We start from the raw sequence: 19,182 nt of genomic DNA on the forward strand, positions 1-19,182 counted from the left end.
CCAGAGCATTCACACCACACATACACACACACACACACACAAACACATCCATACCCACACAGACTAAACCTCTTAAGCCATATGGGAATTTAAAATGAGACTGGATTAAGTTTCAGAAAGCAAAAGTGACCAGAAAACTACGGAATCTACCCCAAATTTAATTAAGGATTGTTAAAGAAAAATTAGACGTAGCATAATTGAAAGCAGTGGTTTTACAAAATAAAACCAATTTATGTTTAAATCCCAAAGAATTAAGATTCCTCAACCAACTGACTCTAATCTGTTCAGGCATTATTTCTGTTTGGGGGCAATTTTCCTGATCTCCCTATTGCCTGGTGTATTCCCTCTTACCTTCTCTATCGCAATACTTATGTGCTTATCTCTCCTGTTGAGTTGCAAGCTTCTTTTAAGGGCAACGGTTGTGTCTTACTCATCTTCATAACCCCAACATTTTACCACAGTGCCTGGCACACAATTAGCTCTCAATAAATGAGCGTTGCATGAATGAATGATAGATGTTTGATTTAATTAGTGAATTCCCAGAAATGCTAAATCACAGTGACTAATTTTAATAAATTCCAGAGTCTCTTCTTGTTTTTAGTGTTTCAGACTCTATTATTATTTCCTGCTTTTTTGTGTAAATATATTGAGATTGAAAACATTATATTACATTACCCTACTTACATCTATTTTCAAATTTTTATTTATTTTTAAGGTTTTTAACAAAGTGATTTTTGTGATCATTTATATGTAAATTTATTTTGTAGGTTTTCGAAACTTACATATTGATGACCAGATAACTCTCATCCAGTATTCTTGGATGAGCTTAATGGTATTTGGACTAGGATGGAGATCTTATAAGCATGTCAGTGGACAGATGCTGTATTTTGCACCTGATCTAATACTAAATGAGTAAGTAGTAACTTGACATTTGTTGTTAATTGTTATCAAAAGTATATACGTAGGATAATCTTGAAAATTACATTTCAATAGATGATCATACATCTAGTGTCCTAAATAATAGAATTTTCCTGAAAGGTTTCTTAGAACTACCTCGGGATATAGCTTTAAATGACAACATTAATAAAATTGTATTATTTTATCAGTGATTTGATATTTGGAGCTTTTTTCTTTTACTTCAATAGTTGTCACAAGTCAAAATTTTTTAAACTTCAAAAATGTATCAAGAAATATACTTAAAGACAAAAGTAAATATTTAGTTTATCCAATTAAAAATTTTACATTGGTAGTAATGAAGATAATGAATTAAATTAGGAATGTTTTTGCATGAAAGTATTGACTTACCTTCAAAAAGTAAAAATATTATCTCTCTTCCTAGAGGAAAAATTAGACTGGTAATTTATTTAAAACATTGAAAGATAAATACTGAAATTGAATTCAATTTGCTTCATTATATCGGAATTACTGTAATTAACTTTCTACATGTAACCTTAAACTGAGTAAGAATCTTTTCATGAAAATATTTATACTGTCCTAATGGTGCATGCTGACTCAGAATTATATAACATGATAATTTGTATTTGGATAAGTCTTTACAGATTACAGGTAACTTTCATATATTTTATTCCATTTTTTCCTACAATCCCTTGAAGTTGGTAAGGACTCAGCACCCTTTATTTCACAGTTCAGGAAACTCAGGCAGAGGAGATTGCATAATTTGCCAAAGAATCTTAGCTCTTCTGAGTCAAAATCTAGGTTTTTTTCCACTATTCTTGTTCACTTCTTTGACTAGCACAAATATTACAAAACAGTACAGAGTTGAGAAAATGCCTTAAGTAAATTTCCTCAACATTCAGAATTTGTGTTTGTCTTGTCAGTTATTTAATGCTTGTTAATGTTGTCTTTTCTATATCACCATACATTTCCTCTAGAATAGTTCACAGTGTAACTATTTTATACTGAATACTCTAAACTGAGCACACTGAACTATTCTGTACTATTCAATTTCTGTGAATTGAATTCACTCTCCCATTGGATTGCACACAAAATTTTATTTGTGTTTTTCACAGGAAAAAATCAGTAAATAAAGTATTTCCTGAGTGTTCCTCAGCACCACATTTTCAACTCCCACAACTTTGCTCTCCTTTCTTGGTTTAGGTTTTTTAAATGTGATAATAAAAGTGAGAAACAGCATTAATCTTAGTTAATGTGTATTTAATATAATTTTCTAACTTCAAATTTTTTAACCTCAAAAATCCAGTATTGTGACTAAATTTAGAAGACATTTAAAATACCAAATATTGAGTTTGTTTATAAAAAGTCATTTTCAATAAGTCAGGTAATTACTAAATCTCATAATCTCTGATACATTACATAAACTGGCTAAGACACTGTGTTTTTTTTTTTTTCCTGTTGCTTTTTTCTTTTGTGTGTTGTGTGTGGTGCAAGACAGCGGATGAAGGAATCATCATTCTATTCATTATGCCTTACCATGTGGCAGATCCCACAGGAGTTTGTGAAGCTTCAAGTTAGCCAAGAAGAGTTCCTCTGTATGAAAGTATTGCTACTTCTTAATACAAGTGAGTGAGCATAAGTAACTTAATACAAGATATTTACTTTCTTAATTTTTAATTCATTAGGAAAGTTTCAAACAACAATATGATCATATGATTACACATGAGCTATGAATCTTAGATAACAACTGCAAAAGAGAAACATCCATAGACTATAATAACATTACTTCATATTTCTCAGGTTTTACCTATCACCTAATATTAAAATAGCCCATCAATTAAGCCAGTTTCTATCCCTTTTAGGTAAAACATAATTAAATGACTTTTTCATATTCATCCAATTAGATATTATAAACTAATTAATATTGCATAAACACAAACTATGCTTCCCTCCATCCCCACCCCACAAAGGATTTACTCTGTAAAATGCACAATTTTATTTGTAACTATTCTCTTTATGTCAGGATAGGCTAACAGTTATAACACATAACTGCAAAGATCAGTAGCATAATACAATAGCAGTTTATTTATTACTCACAATTAGTCCAGTGGGTTGGCAAGAAAACCCAGCCTCCTTACATCCAGGGGCTCTACCCTTTTCATCACCTTGGAGTCCTCCATTGGATCTGACTAGAAGATGAGCACTGCGTAAGAAAAGGTTTAGAGATGAGACCTTGAACTGTCTGCCACCCACATTCTGTGGCTCACCTTAACTGCAGGAGAGGCTGGAAAATGAACCCTAGTTGCATACCCTGAAGAAAAAGGAAATGTTGTACTATAGAACAGCATTGGTAACCAGAAGGATGGGTAGATACCCATTCATTCTTTAATACACAAAGAACACATGCACCTCTGCTTCAGTGGATCTCCAAGGGTCTGGGTGGGAAATTTTTTTAAATTGCTTCTAACTTTTACCCTTTTCTGTGCCATTTCCATGCACAGGTAGACTCAGCCTTTGAATGTCTGAATTGGCCCTTCCTTCACTCATAGTGATTTGAAAGGAAACCACAGAAAGCTAAGGCCTTAGGTAGAAAGTGAGCCAATAGTTTCTCATCAATGATTGTGCAGAGACTTCCTTCTAATGGCATAAATCTTGAATGGTAGGGCTGGGGAGTATATCAAGAGAAAAAGCAGAAAAGCTGAACTCTTAAGAAGAAAGTTTACCTCATGAAATCTATGCCCAGATACAGATTAATACAGGATCTAAGGATCCATAGCCTTATCCCCCACCCTTGGAAACCCTATCTGGAGCATAGACCTGCAAGCCTAATTTGATGAAAAAGCATAAAAGGGGTTAAGGGAATTGATATGGGACTGGCCAAGAGAGTCAACTGGAATAAATGTAACAATACAGCAGTTAATGCCTGTCATTCTTTTCTTGACAGTAATGAATCCAATAGCAGATATATCATAGATAGTCCTAGATCTCCCAAATTAGTTGATATCATTAACATAATTCTGTAATTATGGCTAGGCTACATTATGCTAGGGACCAAACAACCCCAAATCTCAGTAGCTTATCGAAAAAAAAATTTAAGTATTTATTCTTCTTACTATATTTCCAATGCAGATCAACAGGGAAGCTCATTGTCATCTCTCAGGTGTCCAGGCAAATGGAGGCTACATCTTGATGCATGCTTCCATAATCACTAGAGCAGTGGTAAGGAAAGGGAGTGGTAAGGGAAGGAAGGGAGATACATATGACTTCCACTCACATACCATAGAAGGCAAGGATTTTGGCCACTTGCAACTTCAAGAAAAGGGAAAATCATATATTTAGTGAATAGTACTATACATAATATATATATATATATATATATATGTTATTATATATAATTGTGTAATAAAATTTGCACAAATTTTAATGGGATTTTTGAGGAGAGACTTGGCAATGTTATTGAAAATTCATCCTTAAGTCTTAAAAAATAGGTAAGTATTACAAAAATCTGGGGGCAGAGAGAGAATTAGAAAGCTACAATAATTAATAGAGTATGGAAGAGAAATACATACACTGAATTAGTCACGTCAGACTAGTACATACTAGAACTTAATATGCTGCAGTGGAAACATCACAGATCTTTGAGCATGGAACAAATAAATATTGTTGAGAAAAGTAGCTTTATATTTGGGGGAAACTTAGTTTGGATATTTAGCTCAAATTGTATCCTAAAATAAATGGCACATAATTGTAAGCACCTTAATTGTTAAAAATTAGCTAAAAGGAATATAAATAATTTAGAAATCTCAAATAAGAAATACCTTTTAAAAAATAAATGCAATAGGAAAGTTGGCAAAGAAAAAGTTCAATGATTTGATAAGAATTTAAACCTCCCATTTGCCGTTAAAAATTAAAATACAGATATCCAGGAAAATATGGCAGTTTGAACACACACTTTTACCATTGTTCCTAATAAAACTACATAAAAATATTAGTCAAGGGATTTTTTTAAGAAATAAAATAAAAGGGAAAGAAAATGAAAGAAAAATCAATAGCAATAAAATTCTGCAAGCCAGCATGTAGAACTAATTTAGCATACCTGAGAAGGTGGATTCTAAGCCTGAAGTAAGAAAAGTCAAAAAGCACCTTGATTTGCATCACTGAACCTCTAACATGTTTTGCAATTAGTGACAACAATGATTTTTTTTTTTGAAATGAGAATGAAAGTAGAATTTAAAACACCAAGTTCTGTTGAAAATCTGTTTCCAAATATCACCCAACCATGCAATTGTTCTTCTGCAACTAAGGCAGAGATTGTAGGTTTATTCCTTGAAGAGGATATAACAGAAGGCAGCTGGATTGGTGAACTGCAGGCACTGATGAGGGTGTGGGTTCGATAGTGGAAACAAATTAAGTATATACTAAATGTTGAGACACCATCCTCCAAACCCACCTATCTTCTGGAACACCGTCATCCAAGTTTATATTCTTCAGATAGGAAAATGAAAGATTCTTCTCTAAAGAATTTGTTTAGCTGGAAAGAAAAATAACTAAATATGCTAATAGCAAGAGTTTCTCTTTGAAATAGCTTAGCCAGATTGCCCTGCACTAAAGCTCACAGTCAATAAGCACTACCCATTCAAACAGAACAGAATCAGCTTTTTAATTTTCCACTCTTGAATGTAAATAAACAACCAAGGCATCTGAGGAAGGCGTTTGATATCAAAGACAAAGACAAAAAAAAAAAAAACTTGGAGGAAACAGAAACCATGTAGGGAGATGAAAACTTCAAAAAAATTTAAAAGCCATCCTTTTTTAGAAAGATAAAAGAGCATATTCCAACCATAAAACAATGACTGGATACATGAAAAAAGAATAACACAAAGAAAGAAAAGAGCTCTTGGAAATTAAAAAATATATATTTATATTTATATTTAACTTAAAAGTGAGTACTGGCATTGGAAGACAGAGTTGAAAAACCTCTCAAAAGTAGAGCAAAAAAACAAAAAACAAAAAGAAAAATCACAGTTCAGAAGGAAGCCCAACACCCAAATCTAGAAAGAGAATAACAAAACATTAGAAAAAGAAGTAAAGATGTAAACATTAAGGGAATAGTCAGTCTTTTCAGCAAATGGTATATGGAAAATTTCATTCAAAAAAATTAAGTTGTGCCCTTACCTTACACTATATACAAAAATTGACTTGTCATTTTGGAGAGAGGTGGCCAAGATAATGGAGTAGGAAGACCGTGAACTCACCTCCTCCCACAGACACACCAAAATTACAGCTATTTTCAGAGCAACTATCTATGAGAACAACCTGAAGACTATCAGAAAAGATTTTCCATAACAAAAGAGATAAATAAGGAAGCACAATGACTCAGGTAGGAGAAGTGGAAACATAATATAGTCAGGACCCACATCCCTGGGTCAGCAACCCACAAATAGAAGAAATATCACAATTGTAGAGGTCCATTCCAAGAAGCAAGGGGTCTGAGTCCTATATCAGGCTCCCCTGCCCTGGGTCCTGCACCAAGAAGATGAGCCCCCAGAATATCTAGCTTTGAAAACCAGCGGGGCTTAACATTTGAGAGAGCTGGAAAGCTATAAGAAACAGATGCTGCTTTTAAAGAGCATATGCAAAATCTTGCATACTCCCAAGTCCTAGCATAATGTCAGTAGTCTGAAAGGGGCCTGGGTCGGACCCACTTGCTGATCTTGGAGAGCCCCCCAGGAAGGCAGGAGGCAACTGGGACTATCCCTAGGAACAAAGATGCTGGTGGCAGCCATTTTGGGGAGCTCATTCTACCATGATAACACAGGCGCTGGCAAACATCATTTTGGAATCTTCTCTCTGGATTAGCACAGGGGGCTTACCTGCCCTCCAGAAAGCAGGTACCAGCCCCAAGACACCCTGGGCTGCCCAGCTACACAGGGACCCAGCCCTGCCTGCCAGTGGGCCTGTAGCCACCACATGAGGCAGGGACTCACAGGGAACCAGCCCTCCCTACCAGTGCACCCACAGTTGTCAGTCCCACCACAACAGAAGGTCACACACAGTCCACATACTAGAGAATATAGCTCTGGTGGCCAGAGGGGAACATACTGCTGGGTCCCTAGAACGTCTCATTCATAAGGCCAGTTCTCCAAGATTGGGAAATGTAACCAACCTACATAACACATAGAAATAAACACAGAGAGTTGGGCAAAATGAGAATAAAGAGGAATATGTTCCAAACAGAAAAACAAAACAAAATCTCTGAAAAAGAACCAAATGAATTGGAGATAAGCAATCTACCCGCCCCCCCCAAAAAAAATAGTTCAAGGTAATGATTGTAAGGATGTTCATGAACACAGTGAGAATTCCAACAAAGAGTTAAAAAATACAAAGAACCAATCAGAGCTGAAGAATACTATAACTGAAATAGAAAGAAAGAATAGATTAGATGATACAGCGGAATGGATTAGTGATCTGGAAGATGAAGTAGTGTATATCCCCCAAGCTGAACAGACAAAAGAAAAATGAACTTTAAAAAATGAGGATAGTTTAAGAGACCTCTGGGGCGATATCAAGCATACTAACATTTGTATTACACAGTCCCAGAAAGAGAGAAGAGAGAGAAAGGGGTCAAGACCTTAAGAAATAATAGCTGGAAAAATTCATTAACCGGAGGAAGGAAACAGACATCCAGATCCAGGAAGCACAAAAAACTATAAATAAGATGGACCCAAAGAGGTCCACACCAAGACACATGATACTTAAAATGACAAAAATTAAAGATAAAGACAGAATCTTAAAAGCAGCAAGAAAAAAACCCAGCTAGTTACGTACAAGGGAACTTCCTTAAGACCATCTGCTAACTTTTCAGCAGAAACTATGCAAGCAAGAAGAGAGTGGCATGATACATTCAAAGTGATGAAAGGAAAAAACCTACAACCAAGAATACTCTACCTAGCAAGGATATCATTCAGATTTAAAGGAAAGAAAAAGAATTTCACAGACGAGCAAAAGCTAGAAGAGTTCAGTACCACTAAAGCAGCTTGACAAAAAATGTTAAAGAGACTCTGCTAAGCAGAAAGGGAAGGCCATAACTAGAAATATGAAACTATGAAAGGAAAATCTTACCAGTAAAGACAGACATACAGTAAAGGTAGTAGATCACCACTTGTAAAGCTAGTAAACAGTTAAAAGACAAAAGTAGTAAAATCATCTATATACAATAAGTAGTTAAGGGATACACACATTAAAAAGGTATAGGGGCTTCCCTGGTGGCGCAGTGGTTGAGAATCTGCCTGCCAATGCAGGGGACATGGGTTCGAGCCCTGGTCTGGGAAGATCCCACATGCCGCGGAGCAACTAGGCCCGTGCGCCACAACTACTGAGCCTGCGCGTCTGGAGCCTGTGCTCCGCAACAAGAGAGGCCGAGATAGTGAGAGGCCCGCGCATCGCGATGAAGAGTGGCCCCCACTTGCTGCAACTAGAGAAAGCCCTCGCACAGAAACGAAGACCCAACACAGCCATAAATAAATAAATAAATAAAATAAATTAAAAAAAAAAAAAAAGGTATAAAATACTGCCTAAATACATGAAGCAAATAATAACAAACAAAAAGGGAGAAATTGATGGTAATACAATAATACTAGGGGACTTTTAACACCCTGCTTACATCAATGTACAGAAAATCCAGACAGAAAGTCAATAGGAAACATGGACCTTAAATGAAACATTAGACTAGATGGACTTAATAGATATCTACAGAACATTCCATTATAAAAACAGGAGAATACACATACTTTTCAAGTCCACATGGAACATTGTCCAGGATAGATCGCATGCTAGGCCACAAAACAAGTCTCAATAAATTTAAGAAAAATGAAATCATATTAAGTGTCTAATCTGAACACAATGGTATGAGACTAGAAATCAACTACAAGGAAAAAAACTGGAAAAAATTACAGGGAGTCTAAACAATATGCTTCTAAACAACCAATGGTCACTGAAGAAATTGAGAGAAAATAAAAATATACCTTGAGACAAATGAAAATGGAAAACAAATTGTTCCGGAATCTATGGGACACAGCCAAAGCAGTTCCAAGAGGGAAATTTATAGCAATACAGGCCTACCTCAAGAAACAACAACAACAAAAAAATCAAATGAACAATCTAATCTACACCTAAAGGAACTAGAAAAAGAAGAGCAAACAAAACCCAAACTTAGTAGAAGAAAAGAAAGAAAGATCAGAACAGAAATAAATGAAACAGAGATGAAAAAACAATAGAAAAGATCAATTAAGCTAAAAGCTGGTTCTTTAAAAAGATAAACAAAATTAATAAAACTTTAGCCAGAATCACCAAGAAAAAAAGGAAGAGGGCCCATAAAAATAAAATCAGAAATGAAAAAGAAGTTACAACTGTCACCACAGAAATAAAAAGATCATAAGAGGTTAGTACAATATGTACCAATTAGTACAAATATGCCAATAAAATGGACAACCTAGAAGAAATGGATACATTGCTAGAAACGTGCAATCTCTGGGATTGACATATGTACACTATTGATACTATGTGTAAAATAGATAACTAATGAGAACCTACTGTATAGCACAGGCAACTCTACTCAGTGCTCTGTGGTGACCTAAATGAGAAGGAAATCCAAAAAAGAGGGGATATATGTATACCTGCAGCTGATTCACTTTGCTGTACAGTGTAAACTAACACAATATTGTAAAGCAACTATACTCCAATAAAAAAATAAAGATAAATTTTTTAAAAACCTAAAAACAAAAAAGAAATGTACAATCTCTAAGAGTGAATTAGGAAGAAATAGAAAATATGGACAGAATGATTACCATTAATGAAATTGAATCAATAATCCAAAAACTCCCAACAAACAAAAGTCGAGGACCAGATGGCTTCACAGGCGAATTTTACCCATATCATTCTCAAGTATTAAAAAAAATTAAATAGGCCAGCATTCTATGAGGCCAGCATCACCCTGATACCAAAACCAGACAAAGATACCACAAAAAAAGAAAATTACAGGCCACTGATGAACGTAGATGCAAAAACTCTCAGCAAAGTATTAGCAAACTGAATTCAATAATACATTAAAAGGATAATGCACCATGATGAGGTGGGATTTATCCCAGGGATGCAAGGAAGCTTCAGTATCTGCAAATCAATCAATATAATGAACCAAATTAACAAATTGAAGAATAAAATCCATATGATCATCTCAATAGATGCAGAAAAAGCTTCTGACAAAATTCAACATCCATTTATGATAAAAACTCTTAACAAAATGGGTGTGGCGGGAACAGATCTCAACATAATAAAGGCCATATATGACAAACCCTCAGCCAATGTCATACTCAGTGGTGAAATCTGAAAGCATTTTCTCTGAGATCAGGAACAAGACAAAGATGCTCACTTTCATCACTTTTATTCAACATAGTATTGGAAGTTCTAGCCACAGTGTCAGACAAGAAAAAGCAATAAATACCATCCATATTGGAAAAGAAGAAGTAAAACTGCTGCTGTTTGCAGATGACATGATACTATATGTAGAAAATCCTAAAGATGATACCAAAAACTATTTAAACTAACAAATGAATTCAGTAAAGTTGTAGGAGAGAAAATTAATATACAGAAATATTGCACTTCTATACACTTATAATAAACTATCAGAAGGAGAAATTAATAAAACAATTCCATTTATAATTGCATCAAAAAGAATAAAATACCTAGGAATAAATCTAACCAAAGAGATAAAAGACGAGTAATCTAGAAACTGCAAGACATTGGTGAAAGAAATTGAAGATGATACAAACAAATGGAAAGATAGACCATGCTCATGGATTGGAAGAATTAATGTTGTTAAAATGATCATACTGCCCAAGGCTATCTATAGATTCAATGCAAACCCTATCAAAATACTACAGGCATTGGGCTTCCCTGGTGGCGCAGCGGTTGAGAATCTGCCTGCCAATGCAGGGGACACGGGTTCGAGCCCTGGTCTGGGAAGATCCCACATGCCGCGGAGCAACTGGGCCCGTGAGCCACAACTACTGAGCCTGCGCGTCTGGAGCCTGTGCTCCGCAACAAGAGAGGCCACGTTAGTGAGAGGCCCGCGCATCGCGATGAAGAGTGGCCCCCGCTTGCCACAACTAGAGAAAGCCCTCGCACAGAAACGAAGACCCAACACAGCCATGGATAAATAAATTAATTAATTAAAAAAAAAAAATGGGTAGAGGACCTGAAGAGACGTTTTTCCAAAGAAGATACTCAGATGGCCAACAGATTCATGAAAAGATGCTCAATGTCCCTAATCATCAAGGAAATACAAATCAAAACCACAATGAGATACTACTTCACACCTGTCAGAATGGCTTATCATTAAAAAAGCAACAAATAACAAGTGTTGACGAGAATGTGGAGAACAGGGAACCCTTGTGCACCATTGGTAGGATTGTAAGTTGGTACAGCCACTATGATAAATAGTATGTAAGTTCTTCAAAAAATTAAAAATAGAATTGCCATATGGTCCAGCAATTTCACTTCTGGGTGTTTACCTGAAGAAAACAAAAACACTAATTTGAAAAGATATATGCATACCACTGTTCATTGCAGCACTATTTATAATAGCTAAGCTATGGAAGCAATCTAAGTGTCCACTGATAAATAAATGGATAAAGAAGATGTGGTGTATATATATATATATATATATGGCAATATATAATGGAATATTACTCAGCCATAAAAAAAGAAATCTTGCCATTTGCAACAACATGGATGGATCTAGAGGGTATTGGGCTAAGTGAAATAATTCAGAGAAAGACAAATATTATGTGATCTCACTTACATGTGGAATCTAAAAAACAAAACAAACAAATAAAACAAAATGAAAACAGACTCATAGATACTGAGAACAAATAGGTGGTTGCCAGAGGGGAGGGGATAGGGGACAAAATAGGTAAAGGGGATTAAGAGGTACAAACCTCCAGTTACAAAATAAATAAGCCAGTGCATGTAATATACAGCATAAGTAATATTGCCAGTAATATAATAACTTTGTAAGTAATAACTTTGTATGGGGACAGATGTTTTCTATACTGATTGTGGTGATCATTTCATAATGTATGCAAATGTCAAATCATTATGTAGTACACCTGAAATTAACATATTGTACATCAACTATATTTCAACAAAAATTTTAATTAACTTGAAATAAATCAAAGAACTAAATCGAAGATCTAAAACTATGAAACCCTTAGAAGAAAACATAGAGGGAAAGTTTTGTGACATTGGATTTTGCAGTGATTTCTTGGATATAACATCCAAAACACAGGCAACAAAAGAAAAAGATAAATAGACTTTATCAAAATTTAAAACTTCTGTGTATCAAAGGACACAACACAAAGAAAAGGCAATCCATTGAATTGGTGAAAATATTGAAAATCATATGTCTGCCAAGGTAAAAGTATTAATATCCAGACAACGTAAAGAACCTCTACAATTCAACAATAAAAAAATAAACCAATTTAAAAATAAATAAAGGTCTTGATAGACATTTCTCAAAAGAAGGTTTACAAACAACCATTAAGCACATGAAAAGATGCTCAGCAGCACTAGTCATTAGAGAAACACAAGTAAAAAACAATTAGATACCACTTCACACCCATCAATATGGTTACTTACTCTCAGTAAAACAAAAAATTATACTAGAAAAGAAAAGAAATCATAGTAAATGCTATATGACTTGACTGTAGTAGCATTTTGCATAGCTAAAATAATAAACACTGAATATTGATCTAACCAATATTATGAAAATGATATTAGGAATAGGAGGAATAGGAAGTTCTACGTGTGTGAGTGTGTTTGTGGTGTGGGGGTAATAGTAGATCTGGAATATGGAAATAGAGCTACAGCCCCATTTTCCATACTGGAAAGTCAAAAGTTAAAAATAAAAACTCAAGGAGCAGCACTATAAGGATGTTATTGAAAGCTATGGAAGGAAAGATCAAAAGAAATAGTTGAAAGAATTGAAAGTGTTTGCCTCTGGAGCATGGCAAAATTTGGATTGCCTGGGCAGTACTCTTTGCCCTAATAAAGTTACAAAACTGATTAAATATTTTAAAACTAGGCTTTAAACCACAAACTGAGAAGAATATTTAAAATACAGCTTAGATCACTGTAAACAAATACAAAACAGAAAAAAAAATCACTAAAAAGCTTAAGAAAATTGTTCAACCTCACTAATAATTAGAGAAGTGAAAATGAGATGGTATTTTATTTTTCTCTATAAAAAACAAAGATTACCTAAAATGAAAATACTCATTACAAAGCACACAACAGTTAACTAGTAAGAAGTAGTTTAGAAATGTATATTATCAGTGTTAAGACAGTTAATACCTTTTACTCTAATAACTCTACTTCTAAGAATATATCCATAAAAAATAAGACATTCATCATAAGTATTGTTTAGATTAGTAAAATATTCCAAATGTCAAATGATAAAACAATTAAATAAATTGTATGTCCTACACATTTTTGTGATATGAAATTTTATGTGAGAATTAAAACATTCATTTTTGAAGAATTTTGAATGATATAAGTAAATGTTCTCAATATAATATTAGGAAATGTCCTAAAATATTGGATTGTAGGATCTCAGGTGACTTGTAATTTTCCATGTATTTTCTGTATTTTCTAAAATTTTTCCAATGAATACACATTGTTTTTAAATTAGCTAAACCAAAAATAAGTATTCTTTTTGTAAAGTATTCTTATCTAAAATAGCATCTGGCTAACTGCCCTTCACTCACTCTCTCCCACTTGCCACTAATATATTTAGAAGAAATCCTAAAAACCTACATGTGGAATCAATAAGAATCTGAGAGAAAATTCTCCAATCATGTAATGCTGGGTGTAATAATTAAGAAAACAATGAATTAATGTAAAGAGCTCAAAGGAAATAGAAATTTTTTGGAGAGCTGGTTCACCATAGATCTGAAATCTAGGGAAGAGAGTAGGAGAGGAGGATAATTTTCAGAGATATCCCAGGAGCATAGGATGAGAGCCTAGTGATTAAATTATCATATCCTAGGAGCATGTTGTTAGTGTTGATACTAAAAGAATGAGGCAGTGTGGGATTAGGCCCGCTTCTCTTGTAAAGAGGATAATTGGTTCAAATCTGGTCCTAAACGCTTAGATGGATATAATGAGGGCTTTGGGTTACTAGTTTTCCAACTCTTTAAAGCCCAATGAGAAGACAGTACTTCAGTAATCAGAAGAAAAAATAATTTTATAGTCATGTTTAAGAGTGAGGAAGATTTGAGGATTGGTTGGGAAGTGTAAAAAGAGTTATGGATGTTTAAAATAGCTGCTATAGGGATTTCCCTGGTGGTCCAGTGGTTAACACTCAGAGCTTCCAATGCAGGGGGCGTGGAACTAAGATCCCACATGCCATGTGTTGCAGCCAAAAAAAAAAAAAATTTTTTTTTAAAGTAATAAAAGGTTAAAATGGTAAATTAAAAAAACATAAAATAGCTGCCATATGAAGTAGAGGGACAAGAACATAGATACACATAGCATATACATACAAATGTATGTACAACAGTTAAGCTTTCAATTGGAGCAAAAATCTCATATTGCCAAGATTACCTTTCTAAATCCCTTTTATACTCAGGATGTGAGCTCTTGAAAACTCAAAACCAAAGAATTAACTTTTGGTTTCTATCGGTTTGTTATCTGCGGCCGTCTTTTTTCCAAGGGAAGTGGAAGCCAAGGTCTGATTGGGATAGAGGGAATAAAGTAGGAGTTTTTGAAAAAGGATTATTTATCTCCCTTTGCTGGACACATACGGTTGGCTTTGCTCAAATGAAGTACACTTCTCTATAGAAATATTGCTAAGGGTCAAGATCATAAATCCAGAGATTATGTGATTTTTCTTTCAGCAATCTGGATGTAATTGCAGAAAAAGTCAGAAACTTCACTTCAGTTTGAAGATTTGTTTGTAGGACAAGTGAGACCAAAGTAAAAGGAAACAAGGAAACTGGGAGTTCTGGTAATAGAGTTGCTAAAGAAATCAACCAGGACATCTCAGACAAGTGACAACAGAAGGACCGAAAAGATTTAGGAGAAAAGCAATAGGTAAATTGACTATGTAGTGGAAACAAGAGAACTAGTCATAAGAGTAGGAAGTTGTGCCCAACATTTGGATGTATGAATTAAGGACTTCAGAGGTAGACATATATATTACCAGTTAACATCATAATAGGAATGAGAGGCATTCTCAATAAAATCAGCAACAAAATAGGGGTATTTACCATTACTATTATTATTTAATATTGTTCTGGAAGTCTTAAACAATGCATTGAACCATGAGGCAGAAATGAGAGCTACAACTGTTGGAAAGGAGAAAATGAAGGTATTATTTGAATATAGTATTGTCTTATACCGAAAAAAAAAAAATCAAACAAAAGCTGTTAGATTTTAAAATACAAATAAATGAATAAATAAAATACAGTAAAACCAAGTGGCTGAATATAAGAGAAAATTCAAATATCAATGGCTTTCTCTCATATCAGCAGGAAGGAGACAAAGACAAAAAAGATCCAGCATACATGTAGTTGTAAACTAAATCAAACTAAGTATTTTAGACAGGAATGTAGAATAATGTCAGGTGCTCTTTTGAGCAAATGCTAATAGCTCTAAAATAGGTAAGCTGAAATGTTCTTTAACTTACCTAGTTGTTCTTACCATATTCTTCAAAAGAACTAGAAGTTTACATGTTCTGAAACTTTTCCTATTTAAGATGTTTGTATCTAGAGTTGCAAATCAAAATAAATCATTATACAGCTCAGAAATTTATATTATAAACTGCTAGTGTCATCTTTTTTAAACATAACTGCCATTTGTAATTATCTTCTTGCAGTTCCTTTGGAAGGACTAAGAAGTCAAAGCCAGTTTGAAGAGATGAGATCAAGCTACATTAGAGAGCTCATCAAGGCAATTGGTTTGAGGCAAAAAGGAGTTGTCCCTAGCTCACAGCGTTTCTACCAACTTACGAAACTTCTTGATAACTTGCATGATGTAAGTATTTTGTTTTCTAGAATATTAATGATTATTTTCTGAATTATATCTATAACTTCTTAAATGTGAAATATAAATTTTACTTCATGTGTTTTCTTCAAATTTATATTTTTACTTACATTTTAAAAACCTGCATCATACTGCTCAGAATTTATATTATGCTTTTTTCATTTTCAATGTAGATCACCCAAATATCCTTTTACTAGTATTTGTATAATTTGAGAGTAATTTAATGGTTGATAGGAATTGTGACACATTTTTCTGAATATGCTCTCAAATGTTTTTGTCTTAAGCTAGAAAAGATTTTATGTATACAGGAAAAGCAAAGATATGGATGTGGAGAATAAGACTCTCATACCATTTTGGATGGAGCTATAAGTCAGTAACAGTGCTAATGGACAATCTGGCAGCATGTAGCAGTAGTTAAAGTTTGTGTGCTTTTCAAATTCCCACTTTTTAGGGCTTATCTTAAATAAATAATTAGACAAGTATTTAAGATATGTATGCATCATTGCCTATACAAGAGGAAAAAAACCCTAGAAATACCTGACACCAAAACTGGGTAAATAAAATAAGATATATGGGGTTAGTTGAGACATATTGCATACAAGCTTTTATCACTACTGTGTTCAGAAACCACACTAAAATAACAACAAAGCATAAAAAAGCTCTCTACTCACCAGGTCAAATTTGAGGCCTCACTGCTGAATATGAACCGACAGCCAAGATTATTAGCCATTTAGATAAAGCCTCTAAAATGTAAGGCAGAGAGCAAACTAAACAGAAAAAAATGTAACTTAAAGGAAAAAGCAAGAGTGCAGAAAATAGAAGAAAGCTTCAAAAAATTAAGATATTCAGAGAAATAAGAATGATGTTACATCCATGAAACAAGAATAGAAAACATTTTAAAAGGAACATTTAGCAAGAAAACACTTTTGGATAATTAAAGAAGAGCAGAAATTAAAAATTCAATATAAATATAAAACTCAGGAAATATAAATCTCAGGAAAACCCAGAAAAAAATAACAGAAAAGATAAAGATATGAAAAAGTAGAGAGAGAGTATATTTAGGGGATTAATCCATGGGGTTCCATTCTCCAGTTAGTAGTAATTTCCAGAAGAAAGAAGAGAGAAAATCAAGGCAAGGAAATTATGTAAGAAATCATAAAAGAAAAGTTGCTAGAACTGAAGGATATGAGTTTTCTGAGTGTAAGGGCCCAGTATACAGGCACAGCACAACTGAACCAAGGCACATGTAAAATTTCAGCATACCTGGAATAAAGAGGGTATCATAAAATATACCAATGAAAAAAGAAATAAGTTACATCAAATCATCAGGATTCAGAATGATGTTGGACTTCTCAATAGCAATACTGGAACCCAGAAAACAATGGAGCAATACCTTCAGAATTTTCAAGGAAAGAAAAATCTTCAACAAGTTTTTTACCAGCCAAACCATCAAACGAATATGATGGCATCATAAAAGTATTTTCAGACTTGCAAGATCTCATAGAGATTACCTCAAATACAAACTTTCTCAAGGGCACCTGCAGGATTTCTTACAACAAAACACTGGAGTAAGCCAAAGTAGAAGATTCAACCCAAGAGAGATGCAAAGGGGTGTCCCAGAACACTAACTAATGCAGAGGATTTCAGGACACTAATACCAAGAAAAAAATGGAACTGAGCTATTACCAATTGCATGAACATATTGAAGTGACTCTTTACAATTCTGTCAGAAAATCTGACTATGGCTTTGTGATATAGAAAAAACAAAGGAAACAGAAACGTAAGGTGATTAGCCCTAGAAAAATTAAAGTAAGTCATATAAGAAAGAAAATGTAATCCAGCAGGAAACAATAAAAATCTTTGTAATATAAATGTTAGATATCGATTTAGCCAAAAATTGAGATATAACTATATAGAGAATGGAGAGAAGAGAAAGTGTGTGTAGTTGAGGAGGGGGGTATATAGTACAAGAGAGCTAAATCCTCATTTAATAGAAACTTAATCAATAATGTAAACTTTGGAAAATAAAATTTATTAGAAATACACAAATATCAAATGACACAGGCTAAAGAAGTTTAAAGTGGTTACATCTGTGTTGTTGCTACTGTTTTTGTTGCTATAGGTCTTCCAGTACTAGCTGACTTTCAAAATTATGTACATGAATTACTTTGAAAAAATTAAAATTAGATTAAAATGGATTATGCTGGGTTGTTTGTACTGAAATAGAAGAGTCTATATATTGTCTATATGTTGTTATATGAAAAAGCTCGATTAAGAAATAGACTATAAAATAATTTCATTTATGGAAATATATATGCATGTGTGTATATTATGTGTATACCTGAGTATGTATTAAAAAAAAACCTTGAAATATACCAAAATGTTCACACTGGTTATCCTGTGGGATTACAGAATACTTTCATTTCTTTAAATCTTTCTATATATTAGGATATTTTGTCATGAGTATGTAATATTTTACATATTATGCTAGAAAGTGGAGGGAGATGTTTTCAGTTCGGTAAGAAAAAACATCTTATGTATTTCTATTATTAGAAAAATAAGCTGCCATGTTTGTATAGTATATGAATATATTATTTTTCTTACATGTTTCCTATCCATTTGTTAAACCAACAGCTTGTCAAACAACTTCATCTGTACTGCTTGAATACATTTATCCAGTCCCGGGCACTGAGTGTTGAATTTCCAGAAATGATGTCTGAGGTTATTGCTGCACAATTACCCAAGATCTTGGCAGGGATGGTGAAACCTCTTCTCTTTCATAAAAAGTGAATGCCGTTTTTATCTTTAAAAAATTAAATTTTGTCTGTTTTTGTTTTGGTCAGGATTATGAGGTCTCGGGTTTTTACAATGTTCTTCTCAAAGCCTTACATTTATAACATATCGTACTGTGTAAATTTCAGATAAAAGTTGTGAGGTTTAATTGATTTCCTTTATAAAGCATAATTTGAATTTTTAGTGTTTTCGTGTACCCATATTTTCTTTAAGAGTTTACAAGATTGAAAAAGTATTAGGTTGATTGTTAAAGTTAATCTTATTCATATCATTTCATGCCATTTAGGTGAGATTTTTAACTTTCACATATAACAAATCTTCTACCTTAGAGAAAAAAAAATCTTATACATAAAAATAAAAAGTTATTATATGTTC

The 19,182-nt window shown here is 33.7% G+C and overlaps 1 protein-coding gene across 2 annotated transcripts in view; it reads left to right on the forward strand.

Annotated features, from left to right (window-relative positions):
* The window catches only part of PGR (progesterone receptor), a 98,139-nt gene extending 79,306 nt beyond the window's left edge, over positions 1-18,833 (forward strand). For both annotated transcript variants that reach the window (XM_061202656.1, XM_061202657.1), the window contains 4 exons: positions 768-912; positions 2,410-2,540; positions 15,848-16,005; positions 18,649-18,833. In XM_061202656.1, coding sequence (XP_061058639.1) covers positions 768-912; positions 2,410-2,540; positions 15,848-16,005; positions 18,649-18,804 — 590 coding nt within the window. In that variant the 3' untranslated portion in view covers positions 18,805-18,833. The remainder of the gene's footprint in view (positions 1-767; positions 913-2,409; positions 2,541-15,847; positions 16,006-18,648) is intronic.
* Positions 18,834-19,182: the final 349 nt, after the last annotated feature.

Source organism: Eubalaena glacialis, chromosome 10 (genome assembly GCF_028564815.1).
Source record: "Eubalaena glacialis isolate mEubGla1 chromosome 10, mEubGla1.1.hap2.+ XY, whole genome shotgun sequence".
Classification (NCBI taxonomy): Eukaryota; Metazoa; Chordata; class Mammalia; order Artiodactyla; family Balaenidae; genus Eubalaena; species Eubalaena glacialis.